Genomic DNA, 25,103 nt, shown 5'->3' on the forward strand with positions numbered 1-25,103 from the left:
GTCGACCAGCCAACTTGGCAACAGCTATGTAAACCTATGGGACTTCGAAGAGGCATGCTTTTTCAATAATATTACAAACAAAACAGAGCAGAATTGTACGCGCTTGGCACCTTTTGTGAGATAATGGGTCCGCGTTGTTTACGTCTGTGAATGCCAACAGGTGCTGTGCCAAAAGGCGCCGCTTTTCAGGGCTAAGCAAGAGGCACTTCCATCCGAGAGACGTTGAAAAGTAAGGGGCCGTGTGCCAAGAGCAATCACGCAGAAGAGCTTTGGGAAAAGTAGGTACCTAAACTTGACCCACCTCCCAGCTTCCTTGGCCCTTGTTCTTTTGCACGGGACCTCATTACCACGGGCAGCAGGGGCCGCTAGCCTTCACGTGTCGATTTGGCCCCTGGCCGAGGACTTAAACGCCAAGATGGAGAGAGGGAGGCTGGACAGGGGTTCTGAGATGGCGGGTGAGGGTTATTGCGATTCAGTCTCTCACCTGTCTGGCCTCATTGAAGGTTTGAAGGCCGCCGACCACCCATTGAGGCTTTAGAGAGCCAGCCTGTCTATTTACATCAGTCAGAGGGGGCCAAGGGCAGGCCTCCAGAGTTCAGGGCCAATTAACTCTCACATCATGAGGTTCTTTTTTTTTTACAATCTCGGCTCTTTCACATGAAACCTTACCAGTGTACAAATAATGAATAAACCATTTACATGTTGATATCACCCCCCCGTTTGAACAGTAGGAATGTAAATACGCCTTTTGTGGCCTTTTTATATCCCAAAGAGCTGCTGAGTATCATTATATAATAGTCCTACTGATATAGCCTGACCTAAAGTTATACCAATATGACATTTTTTATATAGAATTAAATAGAGTAGGCTTGTATGGCCATTTAATTATTAGAATTTCTCGGACGAGACTAGTAAGCCAAATTATGTTTACAGCTGTCAGCATCAGCAACAATGCCGAAAATATTCACCATTTTGCCATTATTGACTGACTGTTGGCTAGTTGTACTGACCTGGTATACCGGTATTTGGACACCAACGTTGAAGCCCAACAAGGGCCCGTGCTCAGCGACCTCAAGGGGCCTCTTGTATTCGTCCACGTCGTAGTTGCAGGGACAATTGTGTTCATGTCAAGTTTCGTTGCTCAACGGCAACAGAGGTTCAGGAGGCACGACGATTAGCAAGAAAATATCACAAAAAAAAAATGTGGAGTAGCTACAACATTTATAAGAGTCAAAGTAATTGATAAAATGTCGGCTACAATTGCAATTAAATCCGTTATCTTTTGACGTTTGTCTTAATTATATTGTACTTCACTTGAAAAAATACAAAAGAAAACAGCCTTTCCGCAGTTTGTGGTGCATTTCCAGCTCGAGTATGCCTATGCCCTACCCGATTCTCAATAGTTAACAGACTACTCCCTCTTCTGGACAGAAAGGGAATATATAAAGAATATATCAACACTGAAAGAACTGTGAGTACTACTGATTCCTATGGTTACTCTACCCTTTGTCCAGTAATTTGTTTTTCCAAAGGTCGGTTTACATAACACTGTTCAATGACAAAATATAATGATCTGCAAGTTATAACTATACATACACATGTCAGTTAGTGGACATTTCCAACGTGTCATAGCTGTGTAACACATGCAAAATGAATAGTATTGGCTCTCCCTGTAGCATCATGTAAAAAGTCTGTTTATTATATACAACGTGAAAAGTTGTGACTGCACCATACACAAAGACAAAACCATGTGCATTGCATGGACTGAATAAAACCGCTCAATTATTATACACAAGACAACACACTCCAACAGCTGGAGTCTAAAAGACAGGCAACGAGAAACAAAACTCGAGGAACTACAAAAAAAAATACAATAAAATACAAAATAAACTGTGTAGGCTACAAATAGTTTTATTATTACTTTAAATAATGTCTCAATAAACGGGCGAAGGACATGCTGTGTGACTTTTTCTATTATCAAAAATATGGAGATGGGATGTTTGATTTGTGTTCTCGGCATTAAGGAGTCTATTCGGAGGGGGGGGGGGGGGGGATAGGCGGATGAACTTCCTGTTAACTGAACCTTTGGTTGAGCCACTTCCTGTAGCCAAGGGACCGGGTCACAGTGATACAGGGGCAGTGAATATAATCAAACCAGTCCTCGTCAACCATGTCACAATCCGGAGAAAACTAAAGCATAAACACATGATGGGGGGGGAAAAAAAATGATAAGCAGAGGAAAATATAATATATATATTTATCAACAGTTATTTTATATATAAGACCTGGATACAATTCTACTTAAAAAAGTGTAACTAGAGAAATTAAAAAGAACAAAAAATGTGTGTGCGTGGATGTGTGTATATGTGTTTGTGTGTGTGTTTTGAGGGGGGGGGCGTGGGATAATATCTTTTGTAATAAACTCCCTTTGGTAAAAACTGTAATAAATGGTCTTGTATGTCAGTCTTCTTATACATACTACTTTTGCCATTTACCAGTAACATCCACAATAAGCATGGAAAGTATTACTAGCACAACAACACAAATCTGTCATAAAAAGTCTGAGAATATATACAAATTATTTACAATGCGGTTGGGCTGCCAGAAGGAGAGGTTTGTGTGTCTGTGTGTGTGTGTGTGTGTGTGTGTGTGTGTGTGTGTGTGTGTGTGTGTGTGTGTGTGTGTGTGTGTGTGTGTGTGTGTGTGTGTGTGTGTGTGTGTGTGTGTGTGTGTCTGTATGCGTGTATGTGAGAGATCGAGAGAGAGAGAGAGATAGAGAGCTAGAGAGAGAGCTGGTGTATTGGTGAGGGCCTTTCGCCAGTGAGTTAAAACAAATGGAAGTTTGAGTACTGGGGCGGCCAGGATCATTGGTGTTAACAGAACTATATATAATATGCACTCACACAAAACTCATACACTGGAATACATGTCAGTATCTGACATTCATGAGCGTTACAATTTTACAGTCTTATGTCGCCAGTGTGGCACGGGCTAATATACAACCATCAAGTTTCCCTCGTTTATTTATCATTTGAATTCATTTGAATAGCAACGCAACTCTTAACCCCACAATACTGTTTGGGACGCAGACGCTATAACTTGAATGCTGCTAGAACCGGAATAACAAGCTCCTCTTATGTTAGCTACCAGGTCTCTCTCCCCCCCTTTCTAATGGTAGCTACCAGGTCTTTCTCTCCCCCCTCTGTCAAATGGTAGCTTCCAGGTCTCCCCCGTTCTCCCCCTCTTTCCAATGGTAGCCGTCAGATCTCTCCCCCTCTGTCAAATAGCAGGTACCAGGTCTCCCTCTCTCTCCCCATCTGTCTTATCGTAGCTTCCTGGTCTCTCTCCCCCCCTGTCTAATGGTAGCGCCCAGGTTTCTCTCCCCCATCTTTCTAATGGCAGCGCCCAGGTCTCTCTCCCCCATTTTTCTAATGGTAACTACCGGGTCTCTCTCTCTCTCTCTCTCTGTCTCATCACAGGAACTAGGTCTATCTCTCCCTCTCGGCCTAATGGTAGGAAGGTATGGGCCTTCCTCTGTCTTGCGGTCTGTCTAATTGCAGGTAAGTACATGCGTCCCACTCTCTCTCTCTGTGTTATGGCAGGTAGGTACATGTGTCCCCTCTCTTTCGGCCTAATGGGAGGTACACGTCTCCCTCTCTCCTTCGTCTTACAGCAGGTACAATGTTTATCTGTCTCTGTCAAACGATTAACTACCAAGACTTTCTCTGTCTATTGCTAGGGGCCAGGTTTTGCCTGGGATTACTGGCCTCAAAAGACCACTAACTCTTTTGTACCAGTCTTGGATTGTCCCCAAGCGGCCATGCCTTCTGTCTGGGGGGTGAAATGTTGGTTTGAGAAGTTGCTGTTCCTCGCTCTCCATAAGTGCACTTGACCACCTCACTGTTTTCCCAGGGTTATGAAGTATCACAGAAAAAAAAACGGCTGGATCGGTTTATTGTGTTTTTAGAAAAGGAGCTTTCTGTGGAAGAACAGGTCTGTTAAATAGTATAAAGCAGCTCCGGCGCAACGCGTCACGTACAAAATAAAGGAATAAAGGCTTTTGCTTCCCTCTCTCTACAAAAAGCCCTTTTTTCTCAGAAGCGACCGGAAGCTCTTGGGAAAGTTTGGACTATGGCTAGGAGTGCTGGTAGAGCTCAGTGCAGTGACTGGCACGCGGAAAAAACATTATTTCTTTTTTTGGTTGGCACCGCCAAAATAAAAGCCCTGCAAGAATAAACAGTGGGCCCAGCTGAAAACGCTGGTCAAAAAACGTAATATTAATAATGACGTCGGTGATCCAGCCGCCCCAGGTTTCAACCCCAATCGACAACACCAGCTATTTAGAAACCAGTTACAAAACCAGATCCAGAAGCCCCCCCTCCACACACACACACACACACACACACACACACACACACACACAAACACACACACACTTTTGAACCCCCCACCCCCATTTTCTCCTCCTCCTCTTTTAAAACCAAAAACAAACAAAAACATCAACACACTAGTGTCACCAGTTTGGGGGCGTCGCCACCGCTACGGCGCCGGACTGGGCGCGGGGTACTTGACGCGGTACTTGTTGACGTTCATGAAGTGCAGCACCTCCGGGTTGCGGCTGGTGGTGCAGGGCAGGAACTCCTCGCGTTCCTCGCCCATCAGCCAGGCCCCCGTCTCCGTGGCCATGGCCGGCGTCACGTTCACCTTGGCCCACGCGTCCACCCACGCCTGGAAGCGGTTGTGCAGCCGCGTGCTCACCCGGTCGTGTGACTGAGGGCGATGATGGGGAGGGAGGGAGAGAACGGCGTCATGTCATCGTTATCTCTGTCGCTAACAGTCGTCGTCGGCTCGGTTATGGTTCCACGTCGACGCAACGCAACGCCCACGCGTAGACGCGTCGACACAGTCGTGAACCTGCTTTGGTTCTGCGTCGGGTTTGAGTGAGCGGACCAATCACAGGCCTTGCTGCTGCGTGGCCCCGCCACAAGGATGTAATGGGTCCATAAGCACCTTGCGATGCGTCAACTTGGAACCAACACTGAGCCTTTAGTCATCGTCACCCACACCACCAACAGGATCAACACCAGGACGAATAGAACCAGGCACCAGGGCTGTGTGCTGGCAGGTCATATACAGTCACCCATTCACTGTTGTTCTATCGCGAACAGGCGAGTACAATAAAATACTGGTAAATCAGCGATAACATACGCAACCACCAACGTTTGAAATTCACGACTAGAAACTAAAAATATTGTAAAAAACGATCGTGTAAAATGAGTTCGGACTGGCCGATAATATGTAGTCGCCCGTTAAAATACTGATTTAACAATAAAATACTGGCAAATCACCAATAACATCAGGAACATCCAACATTTCAAAATCATATATATATATATATATATATATCAAAAAAAAAATTGAAAGCATAAAAAGTAAGTATGAGGTAGAAAGGTATAAATAAATATATAATGTAAAATACGTTGGGGCCGGTCGCTGTATAGGCCTGGATAAAACAACGATCTAAACGTCGGAGGAGTGGCTGCTGAACAGAGGACGGCCGGAGGCTGGTGGGTCTGTACCTGCTGGGCCCGGACCAGCGCGGTGCGGCGGTACATGTAGTCCTCCGACTTGAAGACGTACACCATCTTGTAGGAGTTGAGCTGGAACATGCAGGCCATCTTCTCCTTGTCCAGGGACTTCCTGCCCCCGTCTCCCGCCTCCTTGTCCAGCTGCTCCCGCCCCTGCTGGTACTTCCTGATCCGTCTCAGGTTCCTGGAGGCAGGGCAGGGCGGGGGGTCAGAGGTCAACATGGGTCGCGGTGATGGGAGTGTCGAGATTCACAGGGAATGTCACATTGTAAGTACAATTTCTGATTTGATTTGATATACAGACCTCTCCAAGGGATAGAAAACTGAGTTTTCTATCCCTTGCAACACAACTTATTTCCATCATGAAATTTCTATCATGAAAAACAGTTATTTCCATCATGGTCCCTGATGTGTCGTGTGATTACGTTGGTTGGTTGTCGTTTCACGTGTGCAGACTCTTGTATCCAAAGCAACTCATAAGCGAGACACGAGATCAATCTCAAAAAAAAGGAGTTCTGCACAACCAAGTTAAATTAATAAAATACACCAGAAAGTGCAGTTCACTTTTTGTACAACATATGGATGAAGGGTGACTCTGGCTGCACAATATCAATAAAATGTGTTTTTTAATGGGTAGCGGAGGATAGTGGGATGCTAGGTTATGGATTATCTATGATACTACGGTGGGGGGGGGAGTGAAAGAAGTTGTACCTGGGCAGGAAGACAGGCTTCTGTGCCAGGTGCTCCCGTAGCTCCGCTGAGGTTGAGTCTGATACCAGGTAGCGGCCAACGTAGTCCGACCAGCGCTGGAAACATAAAGGATAGGGTTGAGAGGACTTTAATCACACACGCGCACGCACACACACACACACGGAAACACATACACACACACACACACACAAAGAATCACACACACACACGGAAACACACACACACACAAAGAATCACTCACACACAAGGAAACACACACACAAGGAAACACACACACACACACACACAAGGAAACACACACACACACACAAGGAAACACACACACACACACACACAAAAAGAATCACACACACACACACAAAGCAACAGACAGAGACAGACAGTCAGATAGACAGACAGACGCATACTTCAAGAGACTTGGCTCTACTGGAGCCTGTCGGGAAGAGGGACAACACCTAAGCCAGAGAATAGATGTTGTGTCTACCACATTCTCAAAGGACATAAATAAGAGGGAAATGGAATGCTGCACTTCTATTCGGATCCCCAACTCCATTCCGTTGTCTCTGTACTCGTGCTCTGCACAATGACCATGACGTTGAATCTGAAGTACAGCAAAGGGTTTTGTGGATGTTGACGATTCCCCGTTAGTGCAACGAGTGCTTTGGGCAACTCTAGAGCTCCTGGCCGGACACGGCTCGCTGGGCATGTATTTTCAGATGGTGTTGGGCGTGGTTCGGGGGGGGGGGGGAAGACTCTCACCCCCGCATCCATTGGTTCGTCGGAGTTGTCCTCCTCCGAATCCAGCAGCTCCACAGTGAGCTGAACCGGACCCCGGGTCCGTAGGAACGTCAGCTGGGGAGGAGAGGAAACGAGAGGGTCAAAGTTAGAGATGGGTTTCCAACTCTCCCCTAGTGAGAAAAGCACCATTTCTTATCATGGAACTACTTGTAAGAGGTTGATTCTGCTTGCCATGTAGTCGTTTATCACATGCCTTTCCCCAAGCAACCTACTTTATTTTTTATAGAGTTATTATTGAGGTCGGACATCTATAGATCGGCTAAAAGCAATACACTAACCACTAGACAATCCTGCCAGTCTTGATCCATCGCACAAAGTGGATTGTGGTACTCCCAAATGTAAGCAAAGCTGTGGTTTTAAGCATTATAAAACTCCACATAATACTTCTAACTCGGCTTTGAAGTATCCAACCACTACTTCTATGTAGTCATTTAGCAGACGCTTTCAATCCAAAGTGACTCCGGGGAGTTGAGATACAACTCGACCGATCTGAGCTCCGAAAAAGCCTCAGACTCCCATGGGCCTCGGTCAGACCAGGGGCTGGCCTGCGGGCTCTCCCCCCCCCCACCTTGAAGCAGTTCTCGTCGGACATGAGCTGCTCGGCCTTGCGCTGGTACAGGGCCTCGACTGAGCTGCTGGAGGCCTGCGCGGACGAGGGGCCCCCCGTGGCGCCGCCGGTGCTCTCGGCCAGGTAGAGGTCTGTCACATGGACACAGATCTCATCGCTCACGAGGTGCTGGAGCTGTGGGCGAGAGATAGAAGGGAGAGAGTCAAGGCGAGGAGGCCACCAGCGGAAAGAAAACCCTATTCTTTTTATGTTGTTTATCTGCAGCGACGGACATCGTTCATCTCAATCAAACAAAAAAGTATTGCTGTTATTGATGCCTCAATGTTTATATTTATATATGAGGGATGCTTTTATAATAGCAAAATCTCTCCCGGGCTCTTTTGTCATTATTTAGCGTTCGCTGTCTAGAACGCACTTGCCTGAGCATATTATGGTGGAAGAAATGTAGAAACAGTTGCATTTAGAAAGCACACAGATTCATTACATTTTTATATTTTCTATTTTTTTGAACAAGTAAAAGTCTAACTGAGATTAAAGTCTATATTTCAAGAGAGCCCTGGCCAAGCGCTGGCCGATATAGATCGCAGATTCGCCTGATTCCTGGATCCCAGGCTAACCGCCTCCACTAGCACAGATGCAGTATAAATGTCCTCACCAAAACAACCACCAACTCGACAGGGTGTTGTGTCACACGCTGGGAACCGGGGGGGGGGGGGGGGGGGGGGGGGGGGGGGGGGGGGCGCGCAGACCTACCTGGCGGACGATGCTCTGGATGAGCTTGTCCATGGTGAAGGCGGTGTAGGCGTGAATGGTGAACATCTCCCTGAGGGAGTCCTCGTACTGCGAGGCCTCCATGTTCCCATCCAGCAGGTTGCGCACCATCTCCAGGAACGCCGAGTAGTAGTCCTCCACCTCGATGTCCACTGGAGAGACAAGGAGACAGGGGAGAACGGGCACTGAGAGTCACGATTTGGACCAGCCCGTTTGGTTCTTCCAGTGATCCAGGGTCAATAAAATGACCCCAAGAATAAGAAGTTTAAAGAAGGTGCTTTGAGGATCAAAAACAAATGAAGAAATAAAAACTCACAGATGAGTATTTATAATAATTCATTGATCCGGTCATTGATAATCTCATTTTTTAGTTTCTACCTAGGTTTGCTCCTTTACGTCTCTTTTGTAAGACCCAATGTTAGTGTCTGTACCCGGACAGGAACGTCGAGCATTAACAAGAAATTCAGAGGGGGGGAAACCGCGAGGACACGCCAAACTCAAACCGAAGCGACAGCGCCGTGCCTGGTCAAACGCGTTACTACACCACCGGTCCCCCACAGCAAGCAGCTCTACTCACTGGGCTCCTTCAGCCGCAGCTGGACGGCCGGGTTGTCGTTCTTCTCCCTCTTGAGGCCCAGCACCTCGCGCTCCCAGTCCCTCTCCCGGAGCTCGTCCTGGATCTGCCGCTCCGCCTGGCCGTAGAGCCGCAGCAGACGGGCGCACAGCGTCTGGTGCAGCCGCAGGAAGATGTACCAGTTGTTGTTGACGAGGAAGAGGTGGTAGGCGTCCTCGCCCGTCGCCCGCAGCTTCTGGGCGGCCGTGCCCCCGAACAGCAGCTTGGACTTGGTTGGGCTGCCCGCCGCCGCCGCCGCCGCCGCCACGCCGTTGTGCTTCTTGGGCCGGGGCCCATCCCCCGGGTCCCTCTCCCCTTCCCTCTCCCGGTCCTCCTCCTCCTCTTCGTCCGCCTCCTCGTCCTCCTCCTCCTCCTCCTCCTCGGCGTCCGAGAGCTCGCCGCGCTGGGCGAACAGCAGGTCGGGCAGGAAGTGGTGGATGACCTGCTTGATCTTGTACTTGTCCTCCTTCTGGATGCCCACCTGGCGCTTGACGTGGTGGATGATGAGGGCGGCGGCGTCCTCCAGGATCTGGGGGTCCTCGTAGGACAGGGTCAGCTGGGGGCCCGTCGGGGGCCCGGCGCTCTCATCCGACGCCTGTTCCTGCCGCTGTGGCGGGGGGAACACACTCAGTATGGGTTTGGTTGTCATGGTTGGTTTGGTTAGTCTTAGCCCTAAACCTAATGGCTGTGTATAATTACACTGTTGGCTAAAAAGTATATTGAATGAGTTCAAAATCCGCCTCCTGCCACTGAAAGAAGTGTTTCCTATTGAAGCCATACATTTATTTTACTTGGAACCAATTGAATTCAAAGTCAAAAATCAATAAAACTGTCCAAAAAGCTTTATTTCTTATTGAACAATAAGCTGTGCTGTGTGCGGCAAACCCAATTTGACGACAAAAAACAACAACCAAAAGATACTCCACATAACATCAATAAGCAGGTTTCAATGAAGACACTTTTGTTTCGCGCCATCTGGCAAGGAGCTAAGGAGCTATTTGATTCAGACATTTGCTATGCTACCGGCAGGGAGCCGAGGAATCTGGCTAAACAAGTAGTGGCTGCACCGCCAAACACTTTCCGTTTCTATTATTGAGTTATACGACATGGAGCAATGCATCATCATCGCTAGAGGTGCCAAGACACCTGCATCAAAACAAACCATTCTAGCACCGCATAAAAGCACGTGAATGCCAACAGGTAGGCTGCAGACAGGGGCGTTCAAACCAACAACCTTTCAGCGTTCAGAGAGTCAAACAACCCAAAACCTCAGACCTTCAACTCGCTCCCGTCCCCGCCGTCCCCCCCAGACACACCGGCACCACCCAGGAGGGGCCGCTGTTGGGAAAAGCCACTGACCTCGTCGTAGATGCTCTCGATCTCGTTCAGCAGGGTCTTGGAGCGCAGCACCTTGGTGTCGTTCTGCTTGAAGTTGATGCCCTGGTGGTCGAGAGACTTGAGGTAGTACTTCTCGTTCTGCTCCCTCCAGATCTTGTTGAACCCCCGCTGGGATTCCCGCCATTCCTCCTCCTTGATCTTTAACCTGGGAGAGGAGACGGAAAGTTACAGGTGTGTACAATGTGGATAAAATAAACGAACCAAGTACAAAGATGATAATAATAATAATAATAATAATAATAATAATAAGTCAAGTATAGTATAGTTAAACAAAATGAAGTCATAAATAAATGCATGAAATCTAAATAGGAATTAATAAATTAAGTAATTAATAAATGCATGAAATGTAAATAGGAATGAATAAATTAAGTAATAAATAAATGCATGAAATGTATATAGAAACTAATAAATGAATAACTATCATATTGGTTGGTTAACACTTGAAGGAACAATCGTACACACTGAAAGAGAGGAAAGAGGATATGCAGACTTGCCTAACCCAGCCACCCTATAAACACTGGGGAATGCTGCTATGTAAACTCAATTGTAAAAGGCAGTTTATCAAATCAAATTGCTCGCGTTCAACGGACAAAGCCGACCGACCATCTGTCCCGGGTCCTGTTTTTATGGCTCTGGGTTAAACACTTCCCCGTTCAAAGGCAACACTTTCAACCCAACTAGACAGTGCCCCGAGCCCCAGCCTGCAATACATCCTCCTGCCACCGGGGGGCGCCTGGACACCCACCTCTTGAGGATGATGGGCACCGACATGGCGGGGTTCTTCCTGATGCCGTCCAGGATGTCGGCGGCCTTGTCCCCGTATATCCTCTGGATGGCCTTGCGGTGGACCACCTCCGACGTGCCCCCCAGGGTGTTGTCCAGGCGGTACTTGGCCTGCTCCTCGGCTGACATGCGAGACAGCCTCCGCTGCACTGTCTCCAACACGCGGATGGTTGCCAGGTTGGTCTCCAGCACCACGTCCAGCTGGCGGAGCGGCCGGGGACACCTTCAGGTTAGGGGCGGGCTATCGCGCTGTTCACCGACGGGCCGACTTGTAAAGGACTGATCTTGCCCTGGGTATACCCAGGCTGCCTTGCGAGCGATTTTGTTTCAAGGCAGCCTGGATTCCAAGGTATCCGATTTTAAGCCTGAGATAGGGAGCCAATCGCAGAACGGGGAGGGACGGCGAGACGATGACGACGTCTACGCGACACACCCATCGTCTCGCTTCTTCCTCATCGAATTTCTGTCGCTCTACATACGTCATCTGGTATAATTGATACGATTGGCTTTGAGCTACGTACATACTCGTATGATAGACATTCGTCGCGCCCAATAAACGGCTCCGGGCAATCCTAAACAACGCCTCAAATACGAGAAAATGAATGTGCGGTTCCGAGACCTCTTCTCAATGTAGATTAAGATTGGGTCTGGCGTTAGCCAGGCTAGACTAATCTGGGACACAGTTAGGCTAGTGTCCCAGATTAGTCTAGGCCCTGTTTTTGATCAGATTTTAGTAAGGGACGCTCCTGATGAATTATATACTATCTATTATCCGAGAGTTTAGGGAACGACTAGTGGAAGAAAAAGAAAATACAGTGCCTGGAAATCTATCAAAACGGAGCACGTTACAATGTAAGAGGCATATATATATTGTCATTTGAAGGTGCTTCAATGTCCCAAACACAATCAGAACACAATGGCCGCCCTCTGAAGTGCTCACCTCGAAGCGCTCGTCCTCGCAGCGGTAGATGTGCTCCTCGTACTGGGTCTTCTTGGAGCTCACAAACGTCGAGTCCTCAGACCAGGACGGGAAGGACACCCAGGTGTCATTCAGAACCTGGAGACACACACACACACACACACACACACGCGCTGACTTTATACGTTTCCCAAACGTGAGGATCTGTTCATCGTTGTAATCAAAATGGTTGGGTTGTGGCGTCCACACTTCCGTCCGCTACCACGCTCGCATGTCACAACCGAATAGGAGAACTCTGACTCAGACCAGATTCACGAACTCCCTTTCTATTGCACATTTTACGATAATAAAAGTCGAAAGCATAAAAGATTTGGTTTGGAATTAATGTACAGCCCCTGCCTTATTCCCCTTAGCCTATCTGAGATCACCGTGGCCATCTGCCCACCAGCTGGGCAGGACTGACTGAGCTGCCCCGGCGCCAGGTGAACCAGGGCCCGGGTACCCACCTCCTTGCAGAGGGGCGTGCGGCCGGTGCACTTGGGCTGGGTGTAGCTCTCGGGGAGGGCCCGGTAGCTGGAGCCCAGCCGCTTGCAGGAAGCGTAGTCTATCTCCATGGCCATGCCCTCGGTGGCTCGCTCCTTGGGGTAGCTCTCGATGTGGGACGACATCTCGCGGTATCCCAGGAAGTTCTTGAACCAGTTGAACAGCTCCGGGAATTTTCTGTGGGACGGGTGGGGAGTCGACTTTCAATACACAATCGCTTGAAATGTTTCGTTGGTTTTCTGGGTGATTTGTTAAATTTGTGGGTTTCAATCGTTGCGATTCTATAGTTGGTCCATGTGCTGATTGTCAGGTTTATATGAAATAAGGTAGTATATAATATACTAATGTAAGGCAATGAGCAAAATGGAGCTATAATTTAACTTAACTAAACTATTCAAATGTGTCAAAACGTACATAACATCACTGTAATGGGTTGGATTATAACTGTTAAATTGGCCAAGTGAAAGTCAGCTTTAATGTCAATTGTGCAACACAAATAGAGGAATCGAATTATGCTCATCTCCGACTCATGGCGCAATAGGGAGAAATGTTTAATTATAAAATGAGGTAAAATAGAATAAGTAATATTTAGAATAAATAATTCTAAATAGTGCAAAGTTAATCCAAAACGGTATAGATAAAATAAAGTTAAAAAAAAAAAAAAAAAGTAAATGGATAAATAAGACTGAAATGTGAACTCACCCCAGGAAGGGAAGCACCAGCTGTACCAGCTCAGCCCTGGAGATCACCTCCTGGTTGAAGAGCACCAAGCAGCGCAGGAAGTTGTCGTACACCTCTGCACTACGCAAGGCCTTACGGACCTACAACAAGACGACCGGGGAGGGGGGGTCATGACCAAATAACAACAAACTGAGTGCGTGCAGCGTTGACGCTAGAAGAGTGATCCTCTTCCTCTTTTGAGAACCCATTTGTAGGTGTTTTTAATGTGGACGTTTAAGGAATGGTCTCTCAATATCAAGGGGTTCGATGGGGGGGGGGTTATGGTTGATCAACAAGGTCATCGCCGATACTATATATTTCAATATGGAATATACCCCCTCAAGTTCAGAGATCTGTACCCAAGTTTACACACGATTTTCAAGAATTCACTCTGCTTTGACTTTCTCAGGCCCGCTTGCAAGTCGCTTTGGATAAACAAGTGTGCTGAATGTTGTACACACCTTCTCGAAGAACAGGGATTCTGTGCCAGCTCCATGCTTGCTTGAATCTGCCGTGGAGGAATCTTTCAGATTGAGTAGCTTGTGCTTCGGCTGCAACAGCCAATGGAAAATAGGGGAGGAAAAAGCACATTGTTTTACAAGATGCACTGAAAATATCCAGAACCCTATCCAGAGATTATAACATTGTAATATTATAGGATAAGCATATGCAGGAATCACATGTTTAGCATTTCATTCACAAAAGCATATCAAAGTTCTCTCCACCGTAGTAAAAACAATACATATTAAATATAGTAGTCAGCAGAATGCATCCCCCAGGATGTATTCGCTGTTGCTAAAGCGTCAGTGTTAAGTAACAAAGTAAACAATCTCCTGTGCATCCTTCTGCACTGTAATCACGCACAACAAAAACCTATGCAGTGACACGCACATTTCCCATCTGGGATCAAAAAGGAATAACTTATCAAGTCATAATATGGAATGTTCAATTGAGGGATTCTAACTTATTCACAGCAGGAAATCGATTATATCTTTTGGCCGCAAAATTATGACAATAACAAAAAACATACATTAACTCTGATCGACACCCTGCTTGACATTATACAACTCTCATAGTCTCGGCAGCATACCTCAGGAGGTCTCTCAACATAATCACATTAAGCTCCCAGCGTATTAGAAGACACTGATGGTCCAGCTTGGATGACCGTTAGGGCTGGGCGATTAATCTAATTTTAATCGCGATTTCGATTTCTCTTTATATATATTTTTATATTTAACGTTTTATTGAAAGGGCAGAACAGCTGGATACATATCTGTATATTATTTTAGATTGGAACATTTTCTTTTTGACCATTCTGTGTATTTTTTTAAGGCGAATTTTCAAAGTTCTCAGTTACTCAAGTCTCTTTCGGGGAGAGACACGCTGAACAAACACAACACGTTTTCAAACTCAAAAACAATCGTTTGAACAATCGTGATTTCAACATGGACCAAAACAATCGTGATTCTGATTCCCCCCCCCACCCAAAATGGAGAAGCCCTGACGACCGCTGAGGTTAAGGTTCGCCCTGCACACCTTCACCGGGGGCGTGGCGACGGCGGCCGGGTGCCGGCGGATCGGACAGCCGTTCTGGTTGGGCCGCTGTTTGTTGTTGAGCTGGAGCTTCTTGGCCGTGCCTCCGTGGTCGTTGCGCACGGACTCCGCCTTCTCTGCCGTGGTTTTACTCAAAAGCTGCAGAGCGCGCGCGCACACACACACACACACACACACACACACACACACACACACACACACACACACACACACACACACACACACACACACACACACACACACACACACACACACACACCGCAGGACAGAGGGGGGTGAGGACATGGCCGGGCACGGTTTACGGTCAGGACCTCAACGCAAGGGTTGTAGTAAGGAAGGCTTAAGGACCGATTCTATACGCCGACATTACCCAATTACTTTAAGGTGACTTATTGTACCACCAGGTGCGAGTGTGATTAGCCGCTACACGACGTTTTGAAAATCGGCCTCTTTTGACATCACAAGTGGGCGTGTCCGCCTAGATGTACGACGGCTAGATGAGCAACGTTTGCTACAGTCCACCGGGTAGGATGGTAGACTGACCCATCTAAGCGGACACGCCCATTTGTGATGTCCGAAGATGGCCGATTGTCAAAACAGCGTGTAGCGGCTGACCACACTCACACCTGGTGGTACAATATGTCACCCTTAAACGGATATGATCCCTGCTGATTCTGGCCGAGCTTACCACCGAGCTGTTGGCGTCGGGAAGGAACTGGCCGAACTCTGAGAGCAGGTCCTCCTGGTTCTTGAAGAGCCGGGCCACCTGGGCGTACACTTCCTGCTCCGTCAGGGCCGGCGTGTAGTTCCCCCCGGCCTCTTTGGCGTTCCGCTGCTCCTTCTGATCCACACACACAATAAAAACACAGTTACAGCACCTCTTATAGGGAGTTTGAGAGGCCATTCAGTAGCAGGCGGGGGTTGGTTATCTTGCTCTTGATGGGGGTAAGAATGATATCTGCGGGCATTAGGATTTAAACCCAGAACCTTTCAGTTTGGACTCTTCAGCCTATCCTAGTCGTTTCCTGACCCCCACCCCAGCTTAGGGTGGCATCATATACAGTTGAATTCGAGGGACATTGCTGACATTGGTAATGTAAATAAAGGACCAACAATCACTAGTGAGCCATGGTGTAGAAAGAGGTTGGGGGCAACTTTCTGACCAAAGAACTTGGTGCCAGTACAAGATTCCTAACTCCTGGCTGCTCCTTAATTACAATTACAATTAGGGCATTTAGCAGACGCTTTTATCCAAAGCGACTTACATCGGTTAATACACACATTGACACACCGACAGCAGAGTCAACCATGCAAAGTGTCTTGCTCAGGGACACATCAACACTCAGCTAGGAGGAGCTGGGGATCGAACTAGCAACCTTATGGTTACAAGACCACTGCTCTACCTCCTGAGCTAAGCCGACCCCACATGCATCCGAGATCACCGGACGCCTCTGCGGACGAAAGCGCCCCTCTGAGCGGCTACACGGCGAGCATCACGCGAGTATCCGCACGGACCTGGTACGTGTGCAAGATCTCCAGGAAGGCCTTGTAGATGTCGGGCTGGCCCTGGAAGCGGTTCTTGATCTTGTTGACGTAGTTGATGGCGTGGTTGAACTCCACGGGCTGGTTGTTCTGCGCGGCCGGCCCGGCGGGCGTGGTGGCGGAGGGCGGGTTGAGCTGCAGGGGCGGCGACCGCGGGGAGGTGTACACCGGGATGGACGGGTTGCTCTGGCCGCTGGGCGTCAGGACGGGAGACTGCTGCGTCTGGGGGAGGGGGTCAGCGAGGGTTACGCTTTAGTGAAAGGCGGTGTGGGCTCTGGATTCGATTGAAGAGTCGCGGCATGGAAGACGGAAATAAAACGGTGCACATTTGCCACGCAAGAAACAATACTTGCACGGTAGATAAAGAATATGGATCTGTAAGTAAAATCTCCACGGCTGCTGAAACGGGTAAAGGGCTGGACATTTTTTATAAGTGTATGTGCTTTAAGTTGCCCAAAGTCAGGAACTAAAATAGATATTGCCTGTGTCTAGGGCTGCAACTAACGATTATTTTAATAATCGATCGATTATTTTTTCGATTAATCGATGAATCGGATAAAAAAAAAGAAAAACACTTGGAATTGCCGCATCTTTATTCAAAAACTGAACATTACTTCAAATTCACAGTGCAGACTGAAGTGTCAAAACACTCAAGCTAGTGCTCCAACTTCCGGGACTATTAAAAGTAATATTAAATGATAAAAAAATAAAAAAACATAACTGGGATAACACAAAAAAAACATGCAATGTATGATATACATTTTCACAGTATATAAGGGATGTCCATGGTTAACCGGTTAACCGATAAGATCTTTAAACGGGAAATACTAACGGTTAAAAAGAAATTAAATCATCTTCATTTCTCTCAGATGACAGGAGATTGTTAATTTTTATTGATATTGATGCCAATTTCGAGACTCCTTAACCTTTTCTATTATTTTGTTGAAATAGAACTTGTATTATTGCTTTAATTGCTGATAAGATCATAGCTCAAGATAGGACGTTAAACAGGTCATAATTCCATCTTTACTGTCCATTTTATATTGCTGGGAAAACAAGTTTTCGCCAAAATTACAATTTTTTTTTTTGTGTTGCATTTGATCACATCAATTATACTACTGAGCCGACCTGAACCCATCACATTTGACACTTTTTGCTACTTTTTTTTAAACTAACTAGCTCTGCATCCTGCCGATTTTAACATGGATTTAAAAACTGAATTACTATTTTTAGCTGACGGGACTGTCTACACCATCCGGTTGTGTTATCACTACCGCTGCTTTGAATGACTGTTGATGCACGCGGTGCAGACTCCGAGCCCGTCTGCACACCGTCTGCAGCAGCAGCAGCTGACAGAGTTTTTGGTTGGACTAGACGGATACCGAGTTGAAGGAGTTTTTTTAACCAAAAGACAGTGAAGGTACAACACTTTTATATAGGCCTACAGTCCAGTGTTAAGATATGACCAAAATACAAGCTGTGGTCGCTCACACTAAAGCTCGCTGTGGGCGTGCATGAACCATAAACCAACCTGTCGGCGGCTGGCTGTAAACAGTGCCGCGCCTACAGTGACGTATTAATCGCGCGGCTCAACGAATCGATGACCAAATTCGTTGCCAACGCTTTTAGAAATCTATTTTTATCGATTTTATCGGTTCGTTGTTGCAGCCCTACCTGTGTCATTTCTTTAAATGACCCATTTCCCCTGCCCACAATCACCAATCACTCAGATTCGCAATAATATGTAACACATGCGTAATATATACGTTACAATACGTGTCGAGGAGTCTAAATTCCTCTTAACAAGCCCAGCCTTAGTTCCTCACGCTGACATCTAGGATAACACGGAACACCAGAGCAGACCAACAAAACATAAAGATGTTCATGATCAACCCTCACACATAACAAACACATAAAGTCTGCCGGACAACAGAAACGACGATAGCTAGAACCACGACACAGACACCAGCGCCCGAGCGACAGGTGCGCCTGGTACCCACCTTGCTCATCTTGGCCGGGGAGGGCTGTGCCAGCAGGACCGGGGCGCTGGTGGAGGCGGCGGCGGCGGTGGCGGCAGAGGCCGAGGCGGCGGGGTTGGCGAGGGCCAGGAGCTGGGCGTGGAGCGGGGCCTGGGGCTGAGCGGGCGCCCCCGGCATGGGGATGTTCTGGACCGTGATGCCGTGCGGGGTGATGTGGTGGATCTGGCCCGGCGTGGTGACGTTCACCAGCTCGTTGTGCTGGACCTCGATCTTGTAGCCCGGCGGCAGGAAGGTGTTGAAGCCCATGATGAGGTCCGGGTGGCCCTTGAAGAGCTGCGACACGCGGCTGATGACCCCCGGGGTGTCGATGCTGTTGGGCGAGACCAAAGGGGTACACTGAGTAAACACACCGAGTCTCGGGCTCCGGCGTTCCAGGGCCTGAGACCAGAGGGTCAGTCTCTGGTACTGATGGATACAATTCTGGAATTGTCCAGAGATAACAAATTCGAAGAGGCCTGAATGGTGTGGTTGGGGTAGTTTGAAAATCATTAAAAGATTAAAAAAACAAACAAACACATAACTCGGATAAAAAAATAAATAAATAAGTAGCTTTATGAAGCACATTTTAAATGCTCAGGTGTAATCCACAGGTTGGCAGAGTTGCTACGTGGTATCATGCTCCTCTTAAGCTTCGGTAATGAAGCTTGTAAGCTTCGGTAATGAAGCTTACAAAATGGCCCTCATTTCGTCAGGAAAGAAATAAAGGAAAGTGACTCCAAACGCATCGCATCCAGTGCCTGAATTTGCGTTGGAAGCTCGTCAACATGTGGGCTTCCCCTGCCTTGCTCAATGCTGTGTCATCAGACATCGGTGGGGGTGGCCCCACTGCTGAGAACGGTGTCTCAAAGTTTTCTCCCATTTCCCAACAACGACAACTCATGCTTAATTCTCTAAATCAATTCCACACGTGACGTGCATCCACTTCCTTCAGGTTGCTCTCATGCTTCTCATAATAATCAAATCCCAAAGGTGTGTGTGTGCGTGCGTACGTTCCACTCAAGGAGACTACCCATTTTGACTTATCGGAAGAACCACGTGGATTCTCTTGGGGGACACTAGCGGTAAATGAGCTTTGCCTTGAGCGCATCACCGATGATCACTGATGATGTGCATCGTTGGCCGACCTTCTGATACATGAAACATACCTCTGAGACTTGAACTCCTTCATGATGTCCAGGAAGTCATTGTAGACTTGAGGGTGGTTGCCAAACTGCAGTTTGACCTGATCCAAGTAGGACAGCGCATCTTCCACCTGGAGGGATAGACAAAAGCGCGTGTAAGAGAGTGAGCTTCCTGTTCACTTAACATACATATACATTTTGTTTGTGTTTTTATATTCGTATTTTTTCTATATCTTCAGTTTAATTTGATATCCTGTACCGTTTTCAGATCTTGTATATCAGCACTAATACACAACAGAAAATTCCTTGTATGTTATATCATACTTGAAATAACATAAATCAATAAGTTTTACCAAGTATAAATACAAACAGAAACTGGCAGCTTAGTGTTGAACCATAAAGTCTGAAGCCGTTACTGTAAGTGAAGATGTGTTAGTGATTGTAATTATGAACAGCACAATGAGTGAATACTAGGGCTGCTCGATTACGGAAATAAATCAAATCATGATTATTTTGGTCAATAGTGAAATCAAGATTATTCAAACGATTATTTTGGAGTTTGAAAACATTTCTCTCAAAAAAAACAACATTGTAACTGAGAACTTTGAAAAGTCCCCTTAAAAAAATACACAAAATGTTCAAATAGAACATTTTCCCAAAAATAAAAAGCATAAATATGTATCCAGCTGTTCAGCAATTTCTATAAAACATGTAATGAATCAAATAAATATACTTACAAAAAAAAAAACTTAAAACCCAAAACTCGAAATTGAGATCAAAATTAGACTAATTGCACCGCTCTGGTGATTATTGACGAGCCTAAACAAAATGTATCATCACATAAGCAGGCACCAACTTAGTTTCTAAAATCGTTGGCTGATGTGTGTATATAAAGTGTGAGACATGCCGGATAAAAAAACCTCCAGATGATTGTTTGAATTTGATCTGTTGCATGCTTTCCTCATAAAGACGCACCAGGATCCCAACCCTTGGCTCCACATCAAAACCCACACTCTAGAGATTTCCCACTGAAATCCCCAACTCCTCGGCAGGCCTCCGCTTTAACCACAGTGCAACCAGGGCGTACCTTGAGCCTCTGGAACTGCTGTCCCTGGGCAGAGGCCTGGGGGGCGTGCATCCCAGCGGGCCCGTGGGCCTGGACCGCTGGGCTGTGGTGGTGTGCTGGCCCCCCGTGGACGGCAGGGCTGGAGGTGTGCCCGTGGCCCGCGCTGTTCTGGGCCGCGTTGGGAACCTGGAGGAACAGGGGAAGACATGAAGGCTGGAGGTATCATTACAACCCATTATACGATTTTTTTTCTCATGTCGTTAATGAGTAAGTAAGGGTCAGCCGCTAGCTTAACGGTGCTTACAGGTAGGCAGTGGGACATTTCCATTCCCACACACTTACTCTACCCTACCCCCCATAGTTGACTTGCAAACGATAGTCCAATAAACCAGGTTTAATACAACGTGGTTATGAATTGCCATAACAACCATTGACATCTGTAACCACCCAGCTCTCTACCAGAGATCCCTCCAACATCCCTTAGGGAGGGGGTGGCTGTACCTGGTAAACCTGAGGGACGGCGTACTGGACGCCCGCCGTGGGCTGCATGCTGTCGGGTACAGGCTCGTACACGGCCGGGGCGGGAGCCAGCACGCGGTGCTGGAAGGCCTCCGCGCTGGCCGGGAGCCGCCGCTGCTGCTGCTGCTGCTGCTGGTGCTGGGACGCAAACACAGTCTCCTGTTCCTCCGCACAGCGCTTCATTATGAACTCATGCTCGTGGGGGCTGAGGGACCTGGAGAATGACGATGCATGGCAAGGTTTGAGAATGCAACGCTTCAACTACTGACTTTAAATACTGACTTCATTAATAACTAGGGGAAGTTGTTGTTGTGTATCACAATTGGCGCCGTCAGTGAAAAAAAAGTATTTGTCCAAACCAACCGTATTTAATGGTTTAATATGTTGCAGTGTGAAGAAAATGTACATTGGAGGTGATGAGCTTAGTTATCTTGTTTTTAATGGGAACGCCAAAAGTACACCATTTGCACGTAAAATCCAACATAGTTTAAGCCTATTCAAACCTTTGTAGAATCCATACACTGAAGTGAAACATACAATAAAGTTTTTTTCGCAATCCACCGTAGCCAATGAAATGTACCGACTACGTCACCGAGGCAAAAAGAAAAAAGAAAACAGGTGTTTGGTAAACGTGGGCATCTGCCATTCACAAATTCCTTCCCAACAAACCACCAACCACTGGGAAACTGAATGAATGACGACGATCCAGACAAACTTGTTATAAAAAATAAAAATAAAAAAAATATATAAGAACCAGCCCTGATGACGGCTAGTAACACAACCGCTCGTCCGACAGACGCTCTCCGTCATGTGCATCGAGGTGTACGGAGCCGTTAAGCCAGGCACTATCACAGCGGTCCAATACCCGTTCTGATAACCGAGCGTGAATCGTTCTCGTCAGGTACTTTATAAACGCGTTATGTTGTGGCGATTACGATGGCCAACTTGTTGGCTCCGGTGACCGTCCCCCTTTCGCTATGCGGCCTAGCAACGCAAGCACCGACCTCGAGTTCTCCACACACCCGCCATTTAGAGCATGGCGCCGGTGCACAGAGCGCCGGGGTGCAGCCGTGCACCGAGGTCCTCTTTTTATCGGGATCTCAGCTGCGTCTTAGCATTGCTCATCTGGCTAGTGAAAATAACACCGCGATCCACTCGCAGACCACTTAGTCGCCCCGGAGCAGGTCGTACCGCCGAGGGTCAGAGGCTCGCTAATGTAAACAACACGAGTCGCCAGACTCCGGACACAATCCGGGCTACGAGCAAGGCACATGCGGCTAACCGTTGGCGATACGGCAGACTGTCCAGCATATTCACAGCTGGGGCAACGCGTAAAAGGCGCGTTGGTAAACAACGCCATAGCATGGCTACGACTATGGTGGAGGAGCGAATGCCTCACTTCTTTGCCATTGCATTTTTAAAATCGTGGCATCGTTAGTTAGCCAAGTTAGCACGTTGAATGAATCTGACTGGAACTCACCACTCTCCTGAATAGCCAGCTGAAGTTGGTGGACGATTCCGTAACGTTCACTTACTGATGGGAAACCATCAAAGGGATCGCCGGAGGAGTACGCGAGCGCGATATATGAGAAGTAAAATATTAACAGTTTATAGTAACAATCTTGGAAGTGCTAAATTAAAATTCACCCCGAGAGGAAAACAATCTCCGTTCGGTTGGCTCCTTGTGAAAGGCGTGGTCTCCGCGATTAACCCCGCCCCTTCTCTAATAGCATTGGCCACAGCTTCGGTTACCCCCCGCCCACTCTACGATGTCATTGGTCAGTACCTTAGATGAGCCGCAAGAAGGAGGTTCGAATACATTGGATTGTGGTCTTGAACTGTCAATCAGCAATTTATGCAGCGCTGCTATCACGCCCATTTCGACTTGAAGCGCGATAACGCCAGGATGACTTTATTCGGGGTCTAGTTTATATTTTGCAGCACAATTAAGTGTTGTGTTCCATTTAAGGATCCACCATATCAATATAACAAATATATGTACTACTGCGTAGCAAATTCGTAGGGCAGGTGTCCCCCCCGCCCCCAACACACAGACACACACACAAACACACTTGTGCGTCCTCAGAACGACGCACACATACCTTCATTTTGCTAGAGAAATAAAAGTAGGTAGTGTTGTTGCCTATGTTTTTGGATGGCACATCGCCACAAATACACGAGTTAACTACTTCTTTCTTGCAACAAAAAAAAAGAACACTACTTCCGCGAGTCGGTGTACACGTGATATTGTAGGAGGGATTTATGTCCGCCTTTGCTTTCTTCGTCCCCCATTTCTGTACACAACAGCCAATAGGCACATGGACGTCTCGATACAAAGCCACCAAAGGTTGTACTTCCAAAATAAAGCATCGCCCACGAGAGGCGGAGTTGAAACACTAGCCCGGGATTCCTTCTTCATCCGGGCAGACACATTCACATTCAACGGCGATCATTGCCCAGCACTATTTTCAAATGATTACGTTCTTATCACGTATGTCGCTTGAACGTCGGCTGCAATCGCATACATCCTACCGGACCGTCTGGTCGACGCTCAATCCCTCCATTTGAAGAGGACATTTAAACGATGTGGGTGCCTCACGAGTATAGTGCATTAAGTGTTCAAAACAAATATGTTCCGAGTCCAACGCAAAAAAGGACACGCAATGCGGGGAGTGGAGAGAACATAACACTGGACTCAAACACGACTCGGGAGCCATTCGCCCCTGTGCCGTTAGGTCGTGTGTGTGTGTGTGGTCACGTATCGTTGACACAAATGATAGCGAAACAAAGGCGGATCCGTTGCGTAGAAGCGCTACACCGGGTTATTACGCCCTTCATTAACCCATTTGGACACGGCCAAGTGGCCTGGGCGTTCAGGATCGCATCTCCCCTAGGCAGCGCGGGCTCGACTCGGTTCGTCCTTTCTAAACAATGCCAAAGTCAAACGCAACGGGTTTGAAATTGCTTTTTAGAAATGGTGATTTTAATTTGATCTCGAAATTCGAAGGGTCCCGGTGCGCAGCTGTTGTTCCTGCTCTTAGGGGAAAGCACGGGTGGGCAATACAAATCCTATTCTTTGTTTACTTCAACATTGGGAGTAAAATGTCTAACCTGTCTCACAACAACTCCCTCCCCCTACCGCTCCGTTTGCCAACAAGCGATATGCACACAGTAGGCGAAGGCTTCGACTTCTACACATGAGGATTTCCCCCTACATTGGTGTTAAATGTCGTGTCTAGATTGTTTAAACAATCCAATTCCCCGTCTTGATGCGACTGTTAAACACGCTATGCTTAAGCGATCATTGCCACTGAACGCATTTTAAATTCGTTCTGGTGGACACCAAAGGCTACACTGGATAACCTTTTCCTATCGAAACGGCGGCAATTTGCGGTGAATAATACAATTACTATTTATTTAGTTTTGTTTAGACAGCTGTTACATACCCAGGAAAAGACTTCTTACTCCGGATTCGTGTTTGTAACAAAATAGTTGGAGACGCCCCCTCCGCTGGCATTGGCACGTACTACAAAATACGTCATTTGGTTTTGAATATCGCCCGCTAAAACGGGACTAGCGTCAGGACATTGTTCAATGATTCTCTTCATAAATATACTTTTTATTCAATCCAAAGTTCTACATTTTGACATACGTTTGCACTGACTGTTTAGAAATGCACAGAATTGTAACCATGCATAACTTATCTTCTGAAAAGAGTTTAGACATTTATATTCTTGGCTTGCTAAAACCACTGCTTTCTTTTGAATGTTTGATGACTGCCTTAAGTTTAAGTGTTTCTAATAATCCATATTTTCACCCATTGAAAGAAATGAGATCGTTTTAGCCACAA

At 47.1% G+C, this 25,103-nt stretch overlaps 1 protein-coding gene across 2 annotated transcripts; it reads right to left on the reverse strand.

The window, feature by feature from the left end:
* Nucleotides 1–2,664: 2,664 nt before the first annotated feature.
* sin3aa (SIN3 transcription regulator family member Aa) lies at nt 2,665–24,770 on the reverse strand (the record flags this gene model as incomplete). 2 transcript variants are annotated; one of them, XM_079743263.1, is made up of 21 exons in its annotated part: nt 2,665–4,770; nt 5,580–5,772; nt 6,300–6,394; nt 7,059–7,151; nt 7,666–7,839; nt 8,419–8,588; nt 9,014–9,656; nt 10,409–10,592; nt 11,193–11,431; nt 12,171–12,287; nt 12,656–12,869; nt 13,395–13,513; nt 13,874–13,963; nt 14,949–15,104; nt 15,655–15,807; nt 16,482–16,730; nt 18,509–18,857; nt 19,693–19,799; nt 20,756–20,920; nt 21,236–21,467; nt 24,700–24,770. In XM_079743263.1, the coding sequence occupies 21 exons, from the start codon at nt 24,768–24,770 to the stop codon at nt 4,540–4,542; spliced, it is 4,044 nt and encodes a 1,347-aa protein (XP_079599389.1). In that variant the 3' UTR covers nt 2,665–4,539. The 2 variants fall into 2 exon arrangements, with proteins under 2 accessions (XP_079599389.1, XP_079599390.1); XM_079743264.1 differs by lacking the exon at nt 24,700–24,770 and adding an exon at nt 22,734–22,927.
* Nucleotides 24,771–25,103: the final 333 nt, after the last annotated feature.

The sequence above is a fragment of the Pollachius pollachius genome, assembly GCF_949987615.1.
Source record: "Pollachius pollachius genome assembly, chromosome: 9".
Classification (NCBI taxonomy): domain Eukaryota; kingdom Metazoa; phylum Chordata; class Actinopteri; order Gadiformes; family Gadidae; genus Pollachius; species Pollachius pollachius.